This window comes from Hevea brasiliensis, chromosome 5 (genome assembly GCF_030052815.1).
Source record: "Hevea brasiliensis isolate MT/VB/25A 57/8 chromosome 5, ASM3005281v1, whole genome shotgun sequence".
NCBI classification, from domain to species: domain Eukaryota; kingdom Viridiplantae; phylum Streptophyta; class Magnoliopsida; order Malpighiales; family Euphorbiaceae; genus Hevea; species Hevea brasiliensis.
This window is the reverse complement of record NC_079497.1, coordinates 5,861,550-5,878,659: the sequence shown is the minus strand read 5'-3', so window position 1 is coordinate 5,878,659 and position 17,110 is coordinate 5,861,550. Positions and strand designations below refer to the sequence as shown.

At 27.3% G+C, this 17,110-nt stretch overlaps 2 protein-coding genes across 2 annotated transcripts; both read right to left on the bottom strand.

Moving 5' to 3' along the window:
- Positions 1 to 1,005: 1,005 nt before the first annotated feature.
- LOC110642268 (probable terpene synthase 6) lies at positions 1,006 to 3,340 on the bottom strand. Its single transcript, XM_058147834.1, has 6 exons — positions 3,221 to 3,340; positions 2,810 to 3,080; positions 2,216 to 2,588; positions 1,905 to 2,123; positions 1,664 to 1,796; positions 1,006 to 1,545 (listed from the first exon to the last, which is right to left on the bottom strand). Exons 1-6 carry the CDS (start codon positions 3,338 to 3,340, stop codon positions 1,006 to 1,008), a joined length of 1,656 nt encoding a protein of 551 aa, XP_058003817.1.
- An 11,309-nt stretch (positions 3,341 to 14,649) lies between these two features.
- LOC131180056 (uncharacterized) lies at positions 14,650 to 16,702 on the bottom strand. The gene is made up of 4 exons (XM_058147652.1): positions 16,465 to 16,702; positions 15,093 to 16,352; positions 14,917 to 15,018; positions 14,650 to 14,738 (listed from the first exon to the last, which is right to left on the bottom strand). The coding sequence occupies exons 1-4, from the start codon at positions 16,700 to 16,702 to the stop codon at positions 14,650 to 14,652; spliced, it is 1,689 nt and encodes a 562-aa protein (XP_058003635.1).
- Between the last annotated feature and the right edge of the window lie 408 nt (positions 16,703 to 17,110).

The window sequence follows — 17,110 nt, the reverse complement described above, 5'->3', positions numbered from 1 at the left end:
AATTGCACATAATATTGCATAATTCTATAAAATAAGCAAAAATGGATTATAAATTAAAAAAAAAAAAGCAGGAACAGAAAAGCTGCAAACTTGCCCGGCCCATTAAACGGAGAGGTACAAAATGAACATTTTGGCTTTAAATAATTTCTTTTATTTTTCTACTAACACTGGAGACTTGGAATTAAAAAAAAAAAAAATCACATTTTAAGATTAATTTATTCAAAAAGAAACATATACTAAAAGGTGTGAAAAGAAATCTATTTTGTATATGAATCAAATATTTTTTTTTTAATTTATCATAATATAATTAAGTGATAATGATCGCAATAATGATTGAATGGTGGCGATGATGATGGCAATTACAATAGTGAGCATGGCAATAATTTTTTGTGCAATAGTGTTGTTGGCTGTCAAAAGGTGATAATGATGATAAATTATTATTTCATTACATAATTCTTTTTATAATCAAATAAACTAACTAACATATAATGAGATTGCCATTTAATATAATCTAGAAAATTGATTTATTTTTGTTTTAATTTTGAAACACATTATCTCTGTGTCAATTTTTTTTAATCTATCACCTATTATGAAAAAATATCAAAGCTTATTTATTGTGAAACTTACTTTTATTATTATTTTTTTTTAATAATATAAATTCATAGAGATATCAATCCACCTTCCAATTCAAAAATTCACTCGTTATTAGAATCATATATATTTATGGACAAATTATTGAGTGTGACTGAAATACAAAATTAGTTCCTAAGAAAGATATGCACAAGATTTTTTTATTTTATTATAGGAGGAATTCATTCACCACAAGCATATAAACTACAGTAAGAAAGAGACACATAATTATTTTCCGCCAAGAAATTTCATCTTCTTGGACTGAGACAAGGCGCAGATTTATTTTATTGTTGTGCCTACTATTGCACTTTCTATATATAGCACCTACATAAGAAGGAAACAAAAGCAAGAAACAACATAGAAAGCACACATATCTCAGTCTTCAGGTATTGGTTCCACGAACATTAAGGTGACATGGTCCTTCAAGCTTGAGGCGATGGTGTATCCATCATCGTACTGGAAAACAACTTCCATCATACGAGCAAGGTTTACTATGCTCGTGATAAGAGGCATTGGGACAGCAGTTGGCCTCATGGACTCCTCATTCATATCCTTCCATGCATTGTCACACATCATTCGAAGCTCTTCCATCGCATTCTCTTTTGAGACACCATATTCTTTCATGTAGCAATTTCCAGCTAAACAGTGTCCTTCCTTTTCTTCATCTTTGCGGGCCACCATGTCATTTAGTAAACGGCCAAAGAATTTGGAAGCTTCAACAAGTTTTGGGTTAGTTTCTAGCCATTTAAACTCCTTAACCCCTGCAAGTTTTTCCACTCCAAGGAAGACTACTGGCGGAAGTAGGGAAAAACAGGATGAGATTAATGCATTATGCATGTACTCATTGAATGGTCGCAAATGGCCATCATAAAACCACTGTGCCTCCACAAGATAAGATCTCACCACTTCTTTGTACTAATCCATGCATATATTTAACAAGAAAAAGAAAAAGGAAAAGAAAATCAGTTCGTATTCGTAGATTAATTAATTGTATTTTGATAGCAAAAATCATGGCGCTAGATATAGTTCTTACTCTCTCCTTTGTATAATTGATACAATAGGATCTTCCTTCATTGCCTTCGTCATCCCCCAATTCCTCAAAAAAATCTAAGACCGCCTTGTAAAGAATCTTCAGATAATCTGCAGGTAGCTGATCAGAGTTGCCCCTGGGAATTGTGAAATGGAAATGAGAGACAATATGATTCAGAGGAGGAATTTGATACACATAATGAACAATACAAGAGGTTAATAATTAGGTGGCAAGGATGTGAAACCTCTCCAGTGCATCTGTAAAGCATTGTAGTTCTTGAAGTGTACCATACGAATCGTATGTATCATCTACCAATGCCAGTATCTGAATACACTTTGTTAAAAGTATGCGAGAAAGAGCGAAGTCAGGCTCAAATTGAACTCCAGCTGATTGGAAAAATCCCTCGGCAATTCTGTCTCTTACATAAGGAAGACCCTTTGCAAGATCCAATTCTTTCCACCACCTGATCAAACACACAATTAAATAACAATATCAAATGTAAATATCATATGCACATAAAAAATATATCCCTCTGATCTCTCAAACAAGGTGTACCTGGAGACAACACCTAGCTCTTGCTTGTGCAGTAACTGCACTCGATTATAATCTAACTTGGCAAACTTAAGTAAAGTTTCATTGTGAGACTCCTCTTCTTCGTAGAAATCGATGAATTTCCTAGCCTCTACTCGTGGCAGGCCTCTGTGAAAAGGCATGCTTAAGGCATCATTTATGTGTTTTGCGAGATGTGGGCTTGATTGCATAGCCAGAGACTCCAAGATTGGCCTTGCAAAAGCAATTGCTTCATCTAGAATATCTTCTCCACGCATACTCACAAAGCTCGCTTCGTAAAGGCTAAGAATTCCTTTTACGTCATTGGATATGGCTTTATTGAACTTCCCATCACTGTCCTTGAATTTCTTGAACACATCTGATTCACAAATCACAACACCACCCACTTCATACAACCATCTTTATTAATTAGTAGGTCACATTATTTCTTGCGTCTTTCCTTTTGACAATTGACCTTTATTAAGCAATAATATATATTTATATATGGAGATATTTTTCTTGCCTAAATGGACCTAAGTTGTAAGATGTAATATAAAACATATAAAATACAACAAATTTTTATCATAAATAGCCACTTACTGCAAGATATTTTATATCCATACTGTCTTAAAACTCGAAACAAAAGCGCGACATTATAGAGATCATAGTCATCGTTAATATCATCGTGGACGGCATTAAAAATGTGATTCAGTTGTTCTGCGATTTCATTTTCAAAATGATATGATATACCAAGACGACATAATAAATTGATAAACTCAATATTCTTGATCAAATCTTTCTTTGAAGACATTAGCATGTCCTTGACCTTTTCTTTTAGCACCTCCACCTTTTTAGTATATGATTCAATTTCCTGCATTAAGGTTGAGAAATATAGTTTTCGAGTCAATCAGCTGTAATTATAATTAATTATAATTTCGATTATCAAGAATTACAAGTTATCTATATTACATGCAATTAAACAGAAAAAGAAAAGTTTGAATGTTGGCTTACGGATTTAAACAGAGGAAGTGAAGCAAAGTCACAGCCCCACACGGTAGGGGGGAAGTAAGCCAATGGACGAGAAATCTCTTGCTCCATGTTGCTTGCCAAATGCTCTACTTGCGCTGCCATTTCTTTGAGAATTTGAAGACAAGGCCTGCTTATGGTCGTTATAAGGATCAAAACATGGCCATTTATAGAAAAGCATTCTCATTGAACAGCCAATGATCTTTTATTTTCATTTTTTAAAAATGAAATTTAGACGTTGACTTAGCAACGTAGTTAAATCCTGTCAATAATTATAGTTAAATCACATGTATACATAACTATGGCAAATAATTGGGCGAATGATTTGTTAATCACGTTATGTATAGGTTCAACTATAGGATAAATTGGGTAATTTTTATAGTCTATCTCTAAACTTTATCTTATAATTTGTTACTAAAAAATTTTCAGATTTTAATTTTATTTAATAAAAAATCTCTCTAATATGTAGACTTTTAGATTAAAGAATTTCTCTAAATTACATTATAACATTTACAAATGCAATTTTAACATTTTCCCATGGAAGGTAAATCATAAATCTTTTCAAAAAGCAAATATTGTAATGGCATTAGTATTTTTGCAATAAGTCCATATTCTGATTAAAACAAAAAAAAAAATTTTGAGTATGAAAAAAAATGAGATAAAAAGATAATTACATTATTTTTTTAATATTAAAATTTGCTATAGCAAGTTAGAAAGATTTTTATAAAATAAAATTAAAATTTAAAAATTTTTAATAATAAATTAAAATTAAATGATGGTAGTGAAATAGGGACAAAATTTAAGGTCCAACTATAAAAATTATCTAAAATGGTGTAGAGTTTCAAGAGTAGGTTCACTTGAGTAGAAAAAAAAAATCATATTATTTTGAGTTGCACAAATTTCAAATTTCACATATAGTAGGGTTATTATGGTCATATTATTTTGAGTTTCACAAATTAATATTACTATTTTGTAGTTTAGATTTGATGGTCTTCCATTAAAAAGAAATCATCATATTCTTATCTTACTAATTAAATGATAATTTTTTTTTACATAAAATAAGAATGATATTTCATTAATTGAAAATAAAGTCAAAAATAAAATATAAATTAATATATTATATTTTAACATAAATAATATTAAACACTTATATAAAAAAATAATATAAAAATTTTGAAAAATTCAATAATATTAATAGAGTATATATATTAATCAACAGGCAGACAATGTATTCTATTCTTTGACTCATTTATTTTTTTATAAACTTTTTTAAATAATATTTAAATTTAAATATTTTATTTAAGATATATTTTATTTAGTAATTATCTAATGATTATAATTTTTTAAAATTTACTTATTTATATATGATTAATTCTTATTTATTTATCATATTATAGATCACCGTTGTACCATATAACTCTTCCTGGTAACCACCACCACCACAGATGAGGACACATGCGGACGACCGCCGCCACCTTTGACGGAACATAATGATTTTAATTAGGCGACTTGCATCCCCTAATAATAATAATATAAATTTTTCAAAAAGAAAAAAAATAATATAAATATACTGCCTCGTCTTCCACTTGCATGTGGTACTGACCATCTATTATAAATATTTCATAATAGATAAAAATAATACAAAATAGTAAATTATAAAAATTATTTATTGATTTATGGAGAATTATAATAAAATCTCTATAATAAATATAAGTAATATAATTTTATATTTTTAATTATTGTATAACTTCATAATATAAATTATATTATTTAAAGTTTTATGTCAAATTCTTATACAAATTTTATAAATTTAAAAGAAAAAATATATAAATCCAAAATAACTAATTATATGACATAATAGCATAAAATTAAAAAATAATAATTATTAAAATTAAAAATATATGAAAATTAGAATTTAGTAAAATAATAAAATAAATATATCATATAAAAATAAATATATATTTAAGTTGATCAATTCAAAATTTGTATGAGAGTTGAGATAAATAATTTTATTTCCTTGGACTTGTGTAAATAAAATAATTTTTAATTAGAATGAAATAAATGACAAAAAGCAAAAAATGAGAGGAAGCTAATATATATATATATATATATATATATATATTTCTAGGAAATCATTAGAAAAAAATAAAAATAGAAAAATCTCATCTAATTTTAAATTATGTGATAGGAAATTATTAAATTAATTTTATTTAATTTTCATAAAATAACAACTACCAATAAAAAATTTTAAATAATTAAATTTTAATTAAACTTTTATACTTATTTAATGACAACTAAATAATTTATTGTTTCAATTTAAATAATAAAGTATAAATTATTAGAGATTAATATAAAATTTAAGTGATCAATTAATAAAAAATAAAAAATATATTGCACCTATTTAATATATTTTTTAAAATATTTATAAAAATTAAAACATATTTGTAAAACTTAATTAATGAAAAAATAATTATTATATATTAAAATAATTTTAAAAATATTTGAAAGCTCAAAATCATCTATAATATCTTTATCTCTTAAAAATTTTAAAATATAATCATTTTATATATAATAACTGTATTATAATTATTAATTATAATAAAGATTCATTGTAATAATAAATATTATGTAAATTTCATCATAATTGGTGATTAAAATATATTTATTATAAAAAATTGTCTTTTGTCTCCGCCCCTATGACATGATCAACGTTCAACGCAATCACAATTCGTGTCTATTTTGCAGAAAATAGATAGTTAGTCTGTTCGTATGTTTGACCAAATCGAAAAATATATCCATATATAATAAGTGGAATCTTGAAACTTGCTATAATTAATTTTATTGCCATCAACTGCCACTTAATTATCAATTAAATATCCATCACAAAGCTACCATTTATTTTAATTATTACCATTCAACTGCTTAGTTTATGGTCATTCACTGTTACAAAATAATTTTTTTAAGGGATAATATAAAAAACTTAAGTCATCAATAATACAGTAATGAGAGAATTATTGATGTGATTAAATATCAAAAATTTATTTAATCGTATTATTATTTAAACTATTAAATAAAAAGATTTACTAAATAATAAATTAAAAAAAACTAAATTTAAAAATTGTTTTAAAATAATCACAATCACACAATCTAATAATCATAAGCACTGAATGATTTTAATTTCATTTGGGCCAATCCAATTTAATCTATTCGACTGATATAATTCAACTTTAATTATCTAATATAAGAAAAATAAATTTAATTTATTTAATATTTTCTCTTGAGTTGTATTAAATATATTAATTAAAATTTATTACCTGGTTCTGAATAAAAACAGTAATTTTTAATTAATTCGTTAGATCCTATGATCATTTAATATAAATTTCTAACTAATTCATTAGGTCCTATGATCATTTAATATAAATTTCCACAAGTGAAGTCTTTTGCTCCCTCCCCAACTGTTATTCTTAGGTTGTTTATTGCTCTTTCGTATTCACTAAACTTCTCTTCCTAGGCATTCAATGAACAAAATTATTTAAATTATAAATATTCAAATGCGTTAAACTCCACAATAAATTAGTGCATTGATATTGAAAAATAAAATAAAATAAAATAAATTAAAATCTCAAGTTAATATCAAAGACACCCTAGATAAGAATTAGCTCATATATAATAGTAGAGAAATCAAAATCCAAATTAATCTATCTCCACTGCAGCGTTGTGGGGTGTCGAATAATGATCCTCTAACAGATGTAAAATTTGTCTTAAATAGTGCTAGGGTTCAACTGAGGAGAGAACGCACGCGCACCTAGGCCATGCGCCTAAGCAATTTCTCCTGGCTTGGCTGTGATTACTTCGGCCTGGTCCCTTGTTATTTTCACTTAAAGAACATAGATGATGATTCATTTAAAGACAAAAGTCCTGGCCTTAAAGTTAAAATAAAAAAATAAGCAGAAAAATAATTAAATATATTAAATTTATTCAAATTAATAAAAATAATTAATAATATAAAAACATTATAAAATTTATAAAATTGCTTATAATTGTAGTTATCTAGTAATTATAATTTTATAAAATCTACTTATTTATATATGATTAATTCTTATTTATTTATCATTTTATATAGATTATCGTTGTATTATATAACTATTCCTGATAACCACCACCACCAGATGAGGACACATGCAGATAATCGCCACCCCCTGTGAAGGAATATAATGATTTTAATTTTGGCAAAATATGAGACTTGCATCCCCTAACAATAATAATATAAATATACTGCCTCGTCTTCCACTTGCATGTGGTACTGACCTTGACCCATGTTGCTTAGTCTTGCAATTGCATGTGGCAATGACCATCTATTATAACATATATAATAGACAAAAATAATACAAAATAGTAAATTATAAAAATTATTTATTAATTTATAGAAAATTATAATAAAATCTCTATGATAAATATAAGTAATATAAAATTATAGTTCTAATTATTATATAACTTCATAATATAAATTATATTATTTAAAAAATAAAAATCAGTAACATCAAAGTTTTATGTCAAATTCTTTTATAAATTTTATAAATTTAAAAGAAAAAAATATATAAATCCAAAATAACAAATTATATGACATAATAGTATAAAATAAAAAATTATTAAAATTAACATTAAAAATATATGAAAATTAGAGTTTAGTAAAATAATAAAATAAATATATCATATAAAAATAAATATATATTTAAGTTGATCAATTCAAAATTTGTATGAGCATTGAGATAAATAATTTTTAATTAGAATGAAATAAATGACAAAAAGCAAAATGAGATGAAGCTAATATATATATATATATATATATATATATATATATATATATATATATATATATATATATATATATATATATAGGAAATCATTAGAAGAAAATAAAAATAGAAAAATCTCATCTAATTTTAAATTATGTGATAGAAAATTATTAAATTAATTTTTATTTAATTTTCATAAAATAACAACTACCAATGAAAAATTTTAAATAATTATATTTTAATTAAACTTTTGTACTTATTTAGTGACAACCAAATAATGTTAATGTTTCAATTTAAATAATGAAGTATAAATTATTAGAGATACTTTACTGCCTCGACTTTCACTTGCACGTGGTACTGACCTTGACTTATATTGCGTTGTCTTACAATTGCTTGTGGTAATGACCATCTATTATAAAATATATAATAGATAAAAATAATACAAAATATTAAATTCTAAAAATTATTTATTGATTTGTGAAAAATTATAATAAAATCTCTATAATAAATATAAGTAATATAAATTATAGTTTTGATTATTGTATAACTTTATAATATGAATTATATTATTTAAAAAATAAAAATAGTAACATTAAAGTATTATATCAAATTCTTATATAAATTTTACAGATTTAAAAGAAAAAATTATATAAATCCAAAATAACTAATTATATGACATAATAGCATAAAATTAAAAAAATAATAATTATTAAAATTAAAAATATATGAAAATTAGAGTTTAGTAAAATAATAAATAAATATATCATATAAAAATAAATATATATATTTAAGTTGACAAGTCAAAATTTGTATGAGTGTTGAGATAACTAATTTTATTTCCTTCTACTTGTGTAAATAAAAAAATTTTTAATTAGAATGAAATAAATGAGAAAAAGTAAAATGAGAGGAATATATATATATATATATATATATATATATAAAATATCATCTAATTTTAATTCGTGTGATAGGAAATTATTAAATTAATTTTTATTTAATTTTTATAAAATAACAACTACCAATAATATATATATAATAAAAATAAAAAAAATCTCATCTAATTTTAAATCTTGCGATAAGAAATTATTAAATTAATTTTTATTTATTTTTTATAAGATAACAACTATCAATAAAAAATTTTAAATAATTAAATTTTAATTAAACTTTTATACTTATTTAATGACAATCAAATAATTTTAATGTTTCAATTTAAATAACAAAATATAAATTATTAGAGATCAATATAAAATTTGAGCGATCAATTAATAAAAAATAAAAATATATTACACTTATTTAATATTTTTTTAATATTTATAAATATTTGTAAAAAATAATTAATGAAAAAACAGTTTTATTATATATTAAAATAATTTTAAAAATATTTAAGAGGTCAAAATCACCTATAGTCTCTTTTGTCTTTTAAAAATTTTAAAATAAAATCATTTTATATGCAATGACTGTATTACAATTACTGTATTATAATTATTAATTATGATAAAAATTTATAATAATAATAATAATAATAATAATAATAATAATAATAATAAATATTATATAAATTTCATCATAATTAATGATTAAAATATAGTTATCATAGATATACCAATTGCAATGGAAAAATTATCCTTCGTCTCCGCTCCCGATGGCCTGTTTAACATTCAACGCAAGCACAACTCGTACCCACTCTATCGACAATAAATAACTATGACCGAAAAATATATCCATATATAATAAGTGGAATCTTGGACTTGTTGAAATTAATTTTATTGCCATCAGCTACCACTTAATTATCAATTAAATATCCATCACAAAGCTAATATTTATTTTAATTATTACCATTCAACCGTTTACTCTATGACCATTTACTACTACGAAATAATCTTTTTAAGGGATAATATAAAAAACTTAAGTCATCAATAATATAATAATGAGAGAATTATTGATGTGATTAAATATAAAAAATTTATTTAATCGTATTATTATTTAAACTATCAAATAAAAAGATTTACTAAGTAATTAATAAAAAAATAAATTTATAAATTAATTTAAGATATCACAATCAAACAATGGAAACTCAATAATGATAAGCACTAAATGATCTTAATTTCATTTGAGCCAATCCAATTTAAGTTATTTGACTAATATAATTCACTTTTAATTATTTAATATAAAAAAATAATTTAATTTATCTAATATTTTCTCCTGAGTTGTACTAAATATATTAGTTAAAATCTATTACCTGATTCTGAATAAAAATAATAATTTCTAATTAATTCATTCGGTCCTATGATCATTTAATATAAATTTCCACAAGTCAAGTCTTTTGCTCCCTCCCCAACTATTATTCTTAGGTTGTTTATTGCTCTTTCGTATTCACTAAACTTCTCTTCCTAGGCAATCAATGAACAAAATTATTTAAATAATAAATATTCAAATGCATTAAACACCACAGTAAATTAGTGCATTGATATTGAAAAATAAAATAAATTTTATTCGTATGATTAAAAAATATAATAATTGAAATTTTAAAATTTGTTACAATTAATTTATTGCCATCACCTATTATTTATTGCCATTAATCATCGCATGCAATAGTTAATTTATTGCATAAACTATTCCTTAATTATCGCAAAAAAATTTGGATAGCTGGTGATGAGTTTTGACAGCAATTAATAATGTTCCCTTCACTTAATTTTAGAACGAGCTTGTTAAACTACAGCATGGCTGAGTGAATATCATCAGCAACAAGACTCAAAGGACCCAATATAATTATTGTGGACTGACTTTCATTTTATATATAAAAATTTTAAAGAAAATTAATTAAATTAAATTCTTATAAAATTCTTATTCAATCAGAGTGAATATGCTTCAGATTGGGGCGCCAAGGCATTGACTTTCAAAGAACTTGTTGCATGCTTTAATTGGTTACATTTATGCTTAACAATTTACATATTTTTAAAAATTAAAAATAAATAAATACTGAAAATTATGAAATCATTATAAAAATTTAAATATTTCTTACATATGCTATATTCATATAATATCAATTATATATGAAACCAATATTTATGGATAACACATTACATAACAGTATATTATCATTAAAAAAAATGTGATGTTAAAGGAAAATTACTAATAAATATCATTTGATATAGACATAAAAGCTCTATAATTAATTTTTTTTAAGTATAAAAAAATATCATAAAATTTCGCGTTTTGACATAAAAGAGATTATAATTTAATTTCATCAATTTGATAGCATATATTTTTTTCTATTAGTAGATATAGTTTAAACCTTTAGTTACTAGTAAGTGTTGCTAATGTGACGAACACATGACACTGACATGGTAATACATATTTGCCACATAAGCACCATGTGGGTACTATATAAATACTGCATCTGTCATGTGTCACCACATCAATACTACATGTTTGCCATATTAGCATTATTAATAGTAAATAATTATTTGGATCATATTTACCTGCTGAGAAAATATAATATGTTGAATTGATAAAAATTAAACAATGATTTTTTGTGTATCAAAGCATGAAATCATGTAGTATTTTTTTTTCTAAATAACATTCAGGGGACAAAAATATGATTACTTTTTTTTTTTTATAAACAACTAATAAAATTATTATGAAAAAAAAAAAAATTAAACTTTAGTATATATATATACTAACTGAGTCAAGAATCATTTTAATCAACCAAAAGTGTTTTAGGTTTTTCTTCTCTGTTTTTTTTTTCTTTTTTCTTATGAGTTTTTTTTTTTCGCCATGATTAACCTCTCATTTTTCTTTATTGCATTTTTTTCTTTTTTTAATATTTATTTTATATTTTTCTAATAATTTTGATACTACATCCTTTTGGAAAGTATTTAAATTTATTCTTAGATTTATTATTGTTGATAAATCTTGAGTTTTTGTTTCCTCTTTCATGAAGATTTATTATTTCTTCGTTATAAGGATTTGGTATTTTCTTTATTTTGAAGATTTGTTATTTTTCCACTTATGAAAATTATTTTAAAAAAAATTATTTTTAAATGAAAATATTCCTCTTTTATATATGTATATATATGAAACTTGAAAATGTAAATGAATAATCTTAGCCGCCATTCGTCATAAGACATCATCTTTCCCAGCCGCCATGGGTCAACCACGAAAGTTAATTGGATTATTTTGCATTTGGATGCTAACAGAAATCCTTTTTCTTTTTGGTACCGTTAACGCGTGGAACTTAAAATAACATGGTTCTAATTTTATATTAGGACGGCTAATTACTGGAGTTTTTTTTTTTTTTTTTTTTAAAGGAATCAGAGGAGTTACTATATTTAACTAACTTGAAACAATCTGATTGCCATACTTTGTTAGCTCTATCCTAACAGTTCTTTACTTTTGTATATATTGAACACAGCTTACATTAATAATATATCAGTTTTACATTCATCAATTTCAAACACATTATTATTCTTATTCTCAGAGCAAATAATTTCATATGATATGTCAAATTTTAGGACTCAAAAATTATGATCCACAATGTCACAACCAGCCAAATCCAAATAAATTTATGAGCTAAAAAAGATTAGACTCACAAAAACTGAGCCAAAAGAAAAGGTAAAACCCCAGTAGATATGAGTCGCTACATGCAATAAGTGCAGACCTACAGCAAAGGTAAGTTAAAAAAAAAAAATTATAAAAGCTCAACACATGGATCCTAACCCATGTTCATATAAAATACCTTAAGATCTCTACCACATTTATATCATTAGTCTACCATATAATTATATGAATAACATGAACTATATAGATTAATTCATAATCTAAATGTATACCTTATTATTGCTGAAATGTAAAATGTTTCAAATTATTAAGATTGAGAATACCTTTAAAAGAAGTCTGTATTACTTCACAATATAAGTTTGTACCTTATTATTGCTGTTGTCCCAAAATAGTCCAAGAGGGGGGTGAATTGGACTTTAACAATTTTTCGGCCCTTGCTTATAGCCTAATGAAAAATTGTGGCTTTGTTCAACTATGTGATTCTTCTATATAACGAGAAAGTAATATGTGCTTCAACAATGTGTTTCTATGTTGCAATTCAATTCTCAATCAATGTATATGGCAATCTCTAATAAAGCATTTATCAACTAATTTTCTCAAGTCTCTCAATATGTCCACAAATTTATCAACTCAATCTATTTAACCAACATTCACTATCATGTATATGAGAAAAGAAATTTAAATTGCATAAAAGTAAAGAGGTAAAGGTTAGAGAAATCAAACACAAGGATTTTATAGTGGTTCGGCTTAGCTAGCCTACATCCACTCTCTCAAAGAACCCTCTTTGAGTCTTTTCTCCACTATTTGCTCTTTTGAAGGCAAGAGACCAAAAGCCCTTTACAATTTCTCAACACCAAGCTTTTACACCAAGGTAGCTTGAAACCTCCACAAGTGCTATCACAAACACTTACACTTCCAAGCTTCAATAGGTGCTTGTACAACCTCTCTTGAATGCAATTCAATATTTCAACACTCACTCTTACTCAATACAAATCAAACTATAAAGAAGAGATGAGTTGATTTGCCAATGGTAGCTCAAAATCTTTAAATGCTCTTGAATGAAAGCAATAAATGAAAAATCAATGTTGGAGTTCAAATGTAGGCTTTCATTAAATTGTAAATGAAGTAAAGAAGGTGTATATATAGTCCCAAATTATTTTAGACCGTTTGAAACCCTTTTGGAACGTTATACACACTGCCCAAGACAAAATGGCTGTTATTTTGTCCTTTTGTGCGAAGTTGAGCAGCTCTGGACAGTTAGCAAACTAATAAAATTTTAGGAGCAGTCAGCAAACTGGTTAGCAAACTAATGTTTTTAGCAAACATATTAGCAAACCGAAAATTTTAGCAAACCAGTTAGGAAACTAAGTCAACAGCTGCATGTCTCAACTTGCAATGCAAAATGATTTAGACCTTTAAAAAATATTTCAATAATTGTGTTCAAGGTCATGATGAGAAAAAGTAATCAGAAAATAAATTTTCATTTTTGAGCTCCATATGACTAAATTCTCATTCATTCTTTTTACAAAAGACCTAAGACTCTAACACTATACTATTCATACCTCTTCTTTGAGTCTTGGCTTCCATAGTCTTTTTCTCATTTTGGATTTGTCTTGGAATGCCTTTGAGTATCTTTTCTTCTTAGATGCAACTTCAAAGGTTCTTTATGCATAAGACAAAGAATCTACACATCACTTAAAGGTTAGGTTAGATAGATTCTCTTTGAGTTTTGTTATCATCAAAATCAATGCTCATTTTGAGCTACACGGGGTCAACAATCTCCCTTTTTGATGATGACAAAACTCAATCAATCAACAAGAAAATAATAGTGTGTGAAAATTTATGTGAGTATGTAAGTCCAAGTATAGTATACCGAAAAAGCTGCCCCTAAATAGCTGCACACAATATCCAAGAAATCCATTTTCTGTACATAAGCTCCCCCTGAAATTATGCTATCAAACATATTCACACTTCACAAGTATCAATCACAAGTATAAGCATATATCCAGCAACACAAGTATCATCACATATATATATCTCACAAACATCAACACATATTCACATATCATCACACTTATCAAGTATATCAACACATTTCCATAGTCTCTTGTTCATCAACACATATTCACATCTCCAACCATTCTCCCCTTTTGTCATCAATCAAAAAGGAAACAGAGAAAATACCCAAAAAGAATCATGTTAGCCAAAATGGAAATGCAAGAAGGTAGACAGAGCAAACTAAAAACCAAAAGTAGCACACGACTAGTAAGCTAAAAATGCAATCGAAACTAAAAATTCAGATGAGATGCTATTTAAGTCTCATACTCTGAGTGGATTTTGAAGGCACCATTTTCTTCCTAGGCAGTTTAATAACAGGAGCCGGAGGTGCTTGGTCAGCCACTTCATCATTTTTCTCGGCCTCATCATCTTCAGAAGGGGGTTGAAGAGCAGCAATGGTGGTCTGCATGCATTTGATACGGTTGACTTGTACCTTTTCGTACCTTTCTTTGCTGCAGGGGCAGCAACTGCAGATAGCTGAGTTTGAGCACTAGCTTGGTGATCTTTTACAGAAGGTTCCTGGTGTTGCGTAGGAATAGCAGCTGGCTCAACTGATGGTGCAGGTGGAGGTTCAACAGCTTGTTCAGATTCTAGAACCGTCTCACTGTCCTTTGGCAACTCACTTTCAGTTGCTACAACTTTTTTACCATCAAGGTCAGGAGGTACATCAGTTGTAGGACCAATCTTAGGTTCAAGAATCTGGTCACTAGCTTGTTCATCAGGGGCATCCACTACAGGTTCAAATTCTGCTTCAGCAAGTTTACCACTTTCACATGCCATATCAGCAGGAGACTCTTCAACTTTGTTGCTTTCTCCCTTATCAGCAGAAACCTGAGTACCAACATCAACTTTAGTTGGAACTCCAAGTCCCTTGGCCTGCTGAAGAGCCAGAATCAGCTTCTTTAACTCCTCATTTTGAGTGAGCAGGTGACTCACTTTATAGTCAACAACATCCACAAATTTTCTGAGAATGTCAAGAGACTGAGTTGTTGAACTAAAATGTTCATTAACAGTAGCTATTAGCCCTTGAATTTCAGTCAACACTTCACTAGCAGAACCAGAATCAACTTTAGCAGAGGAGGAACCACCCTTTTCAAATCTGGTCTTTCTCCCATCAGTGTCTGAATGTATTTCTCTAAGCACTATCAAGTCAGCCCTAGAGCTTTCCTTAGTGACATTCACCTCTAGCTCTTTAAACACAGCAGTCAACAAGTGTGCATAGGGCAGTTTGCCAATTCCATAGGCTTTGCACATGTTTTTGAAAATTAAGTAGGCTAAATTCAACCTAACTTTACTCACAATGTGCCACATAATACACATGTCCAAGTGACTCAGATAGCCATAACTGCCAGATTTCGGACAGAACACATAGTTTACCATACTGTGAATAATTTTGATATGCTGGAGGGCTTTGGTACTGGTGGATTTCTCATTTTTGGTAGTGCTAGCAGGAAATACCTCATTTTCAAACTCAACCAGATTAAAACCTGCTACTCTAGCAACATCCTTATGCGTGGAAATTCTATTTCCATCATTGGGCAATTTTAAAGCCGTGGCTATCAATTCAACAGAGACACTATATGTATTTGTATTCAAAATGACTTCAAATCGATCCTCATCATCAACAGTGCGCAAGGTTCTATAAAATTCTTGTACAAGCCTAGGGTAATATTCATTTGCGCATTCACAGACACCCAACCAACCTTGAAATTCAAAAAGCTCTTTAAAGTGAAAGTTTACCTGATTAAAGTTCTCCCATTTGATGAATTTGCAATCCAACAGTGCTTTATCCATCAACCCAAAGCTTTGCGATACCCATTTTCTTTTGAGCATCCGTCCCTTGCTTCTGTACCGCCTTTTTCTTTTCTGGTGTGGATTTAGGTGTTTCGATACCTTTGGACGAGTGAGAAGACTCACTAACCGATTTAGATTTCGGCATATTTTGCTTACGTTTCATTTTCTTCCGTAATGCCGCGACAGGAGCATTGTCGGATGCGGACGAGGAAGATGAAGCAGCTGCAATGGCAGGGGATTTTCGTTTGGTGCGAGCCATGGAAACCAAAATGAAATTGGGTAATAGTGGTTCGGTGAGGTAAGGGAGGAAGAGGAAAGGAAACTCGAGATTTTTGGGTGAGTTAGGGTTTGTTTCGCCGGATAGAGGTATTGGGTATGGTTTGGGATGTGTCGGAAATCAAAAACAGAGGAGAGAGAGAGAAAATGTGAGGTTTCGTGTGGCAGAGGATTTAAGTCCTCTTGAGTCCCGCGCTTTTCAGTGTCACTGTACTTTCAACTGAACCAGTTTTTCCCTTTTCTTTCCCCCCTTTTTTTTTATTTTATTTTGCATTTCAAACAAGTCTACAGACCTATATACACAAAAAAATTCTACATGTCTGACACATTACTGAGAGTATGATATCAAATGTGGAAAGATAAATGCATTGGTGAACACGTAGAAAACTTC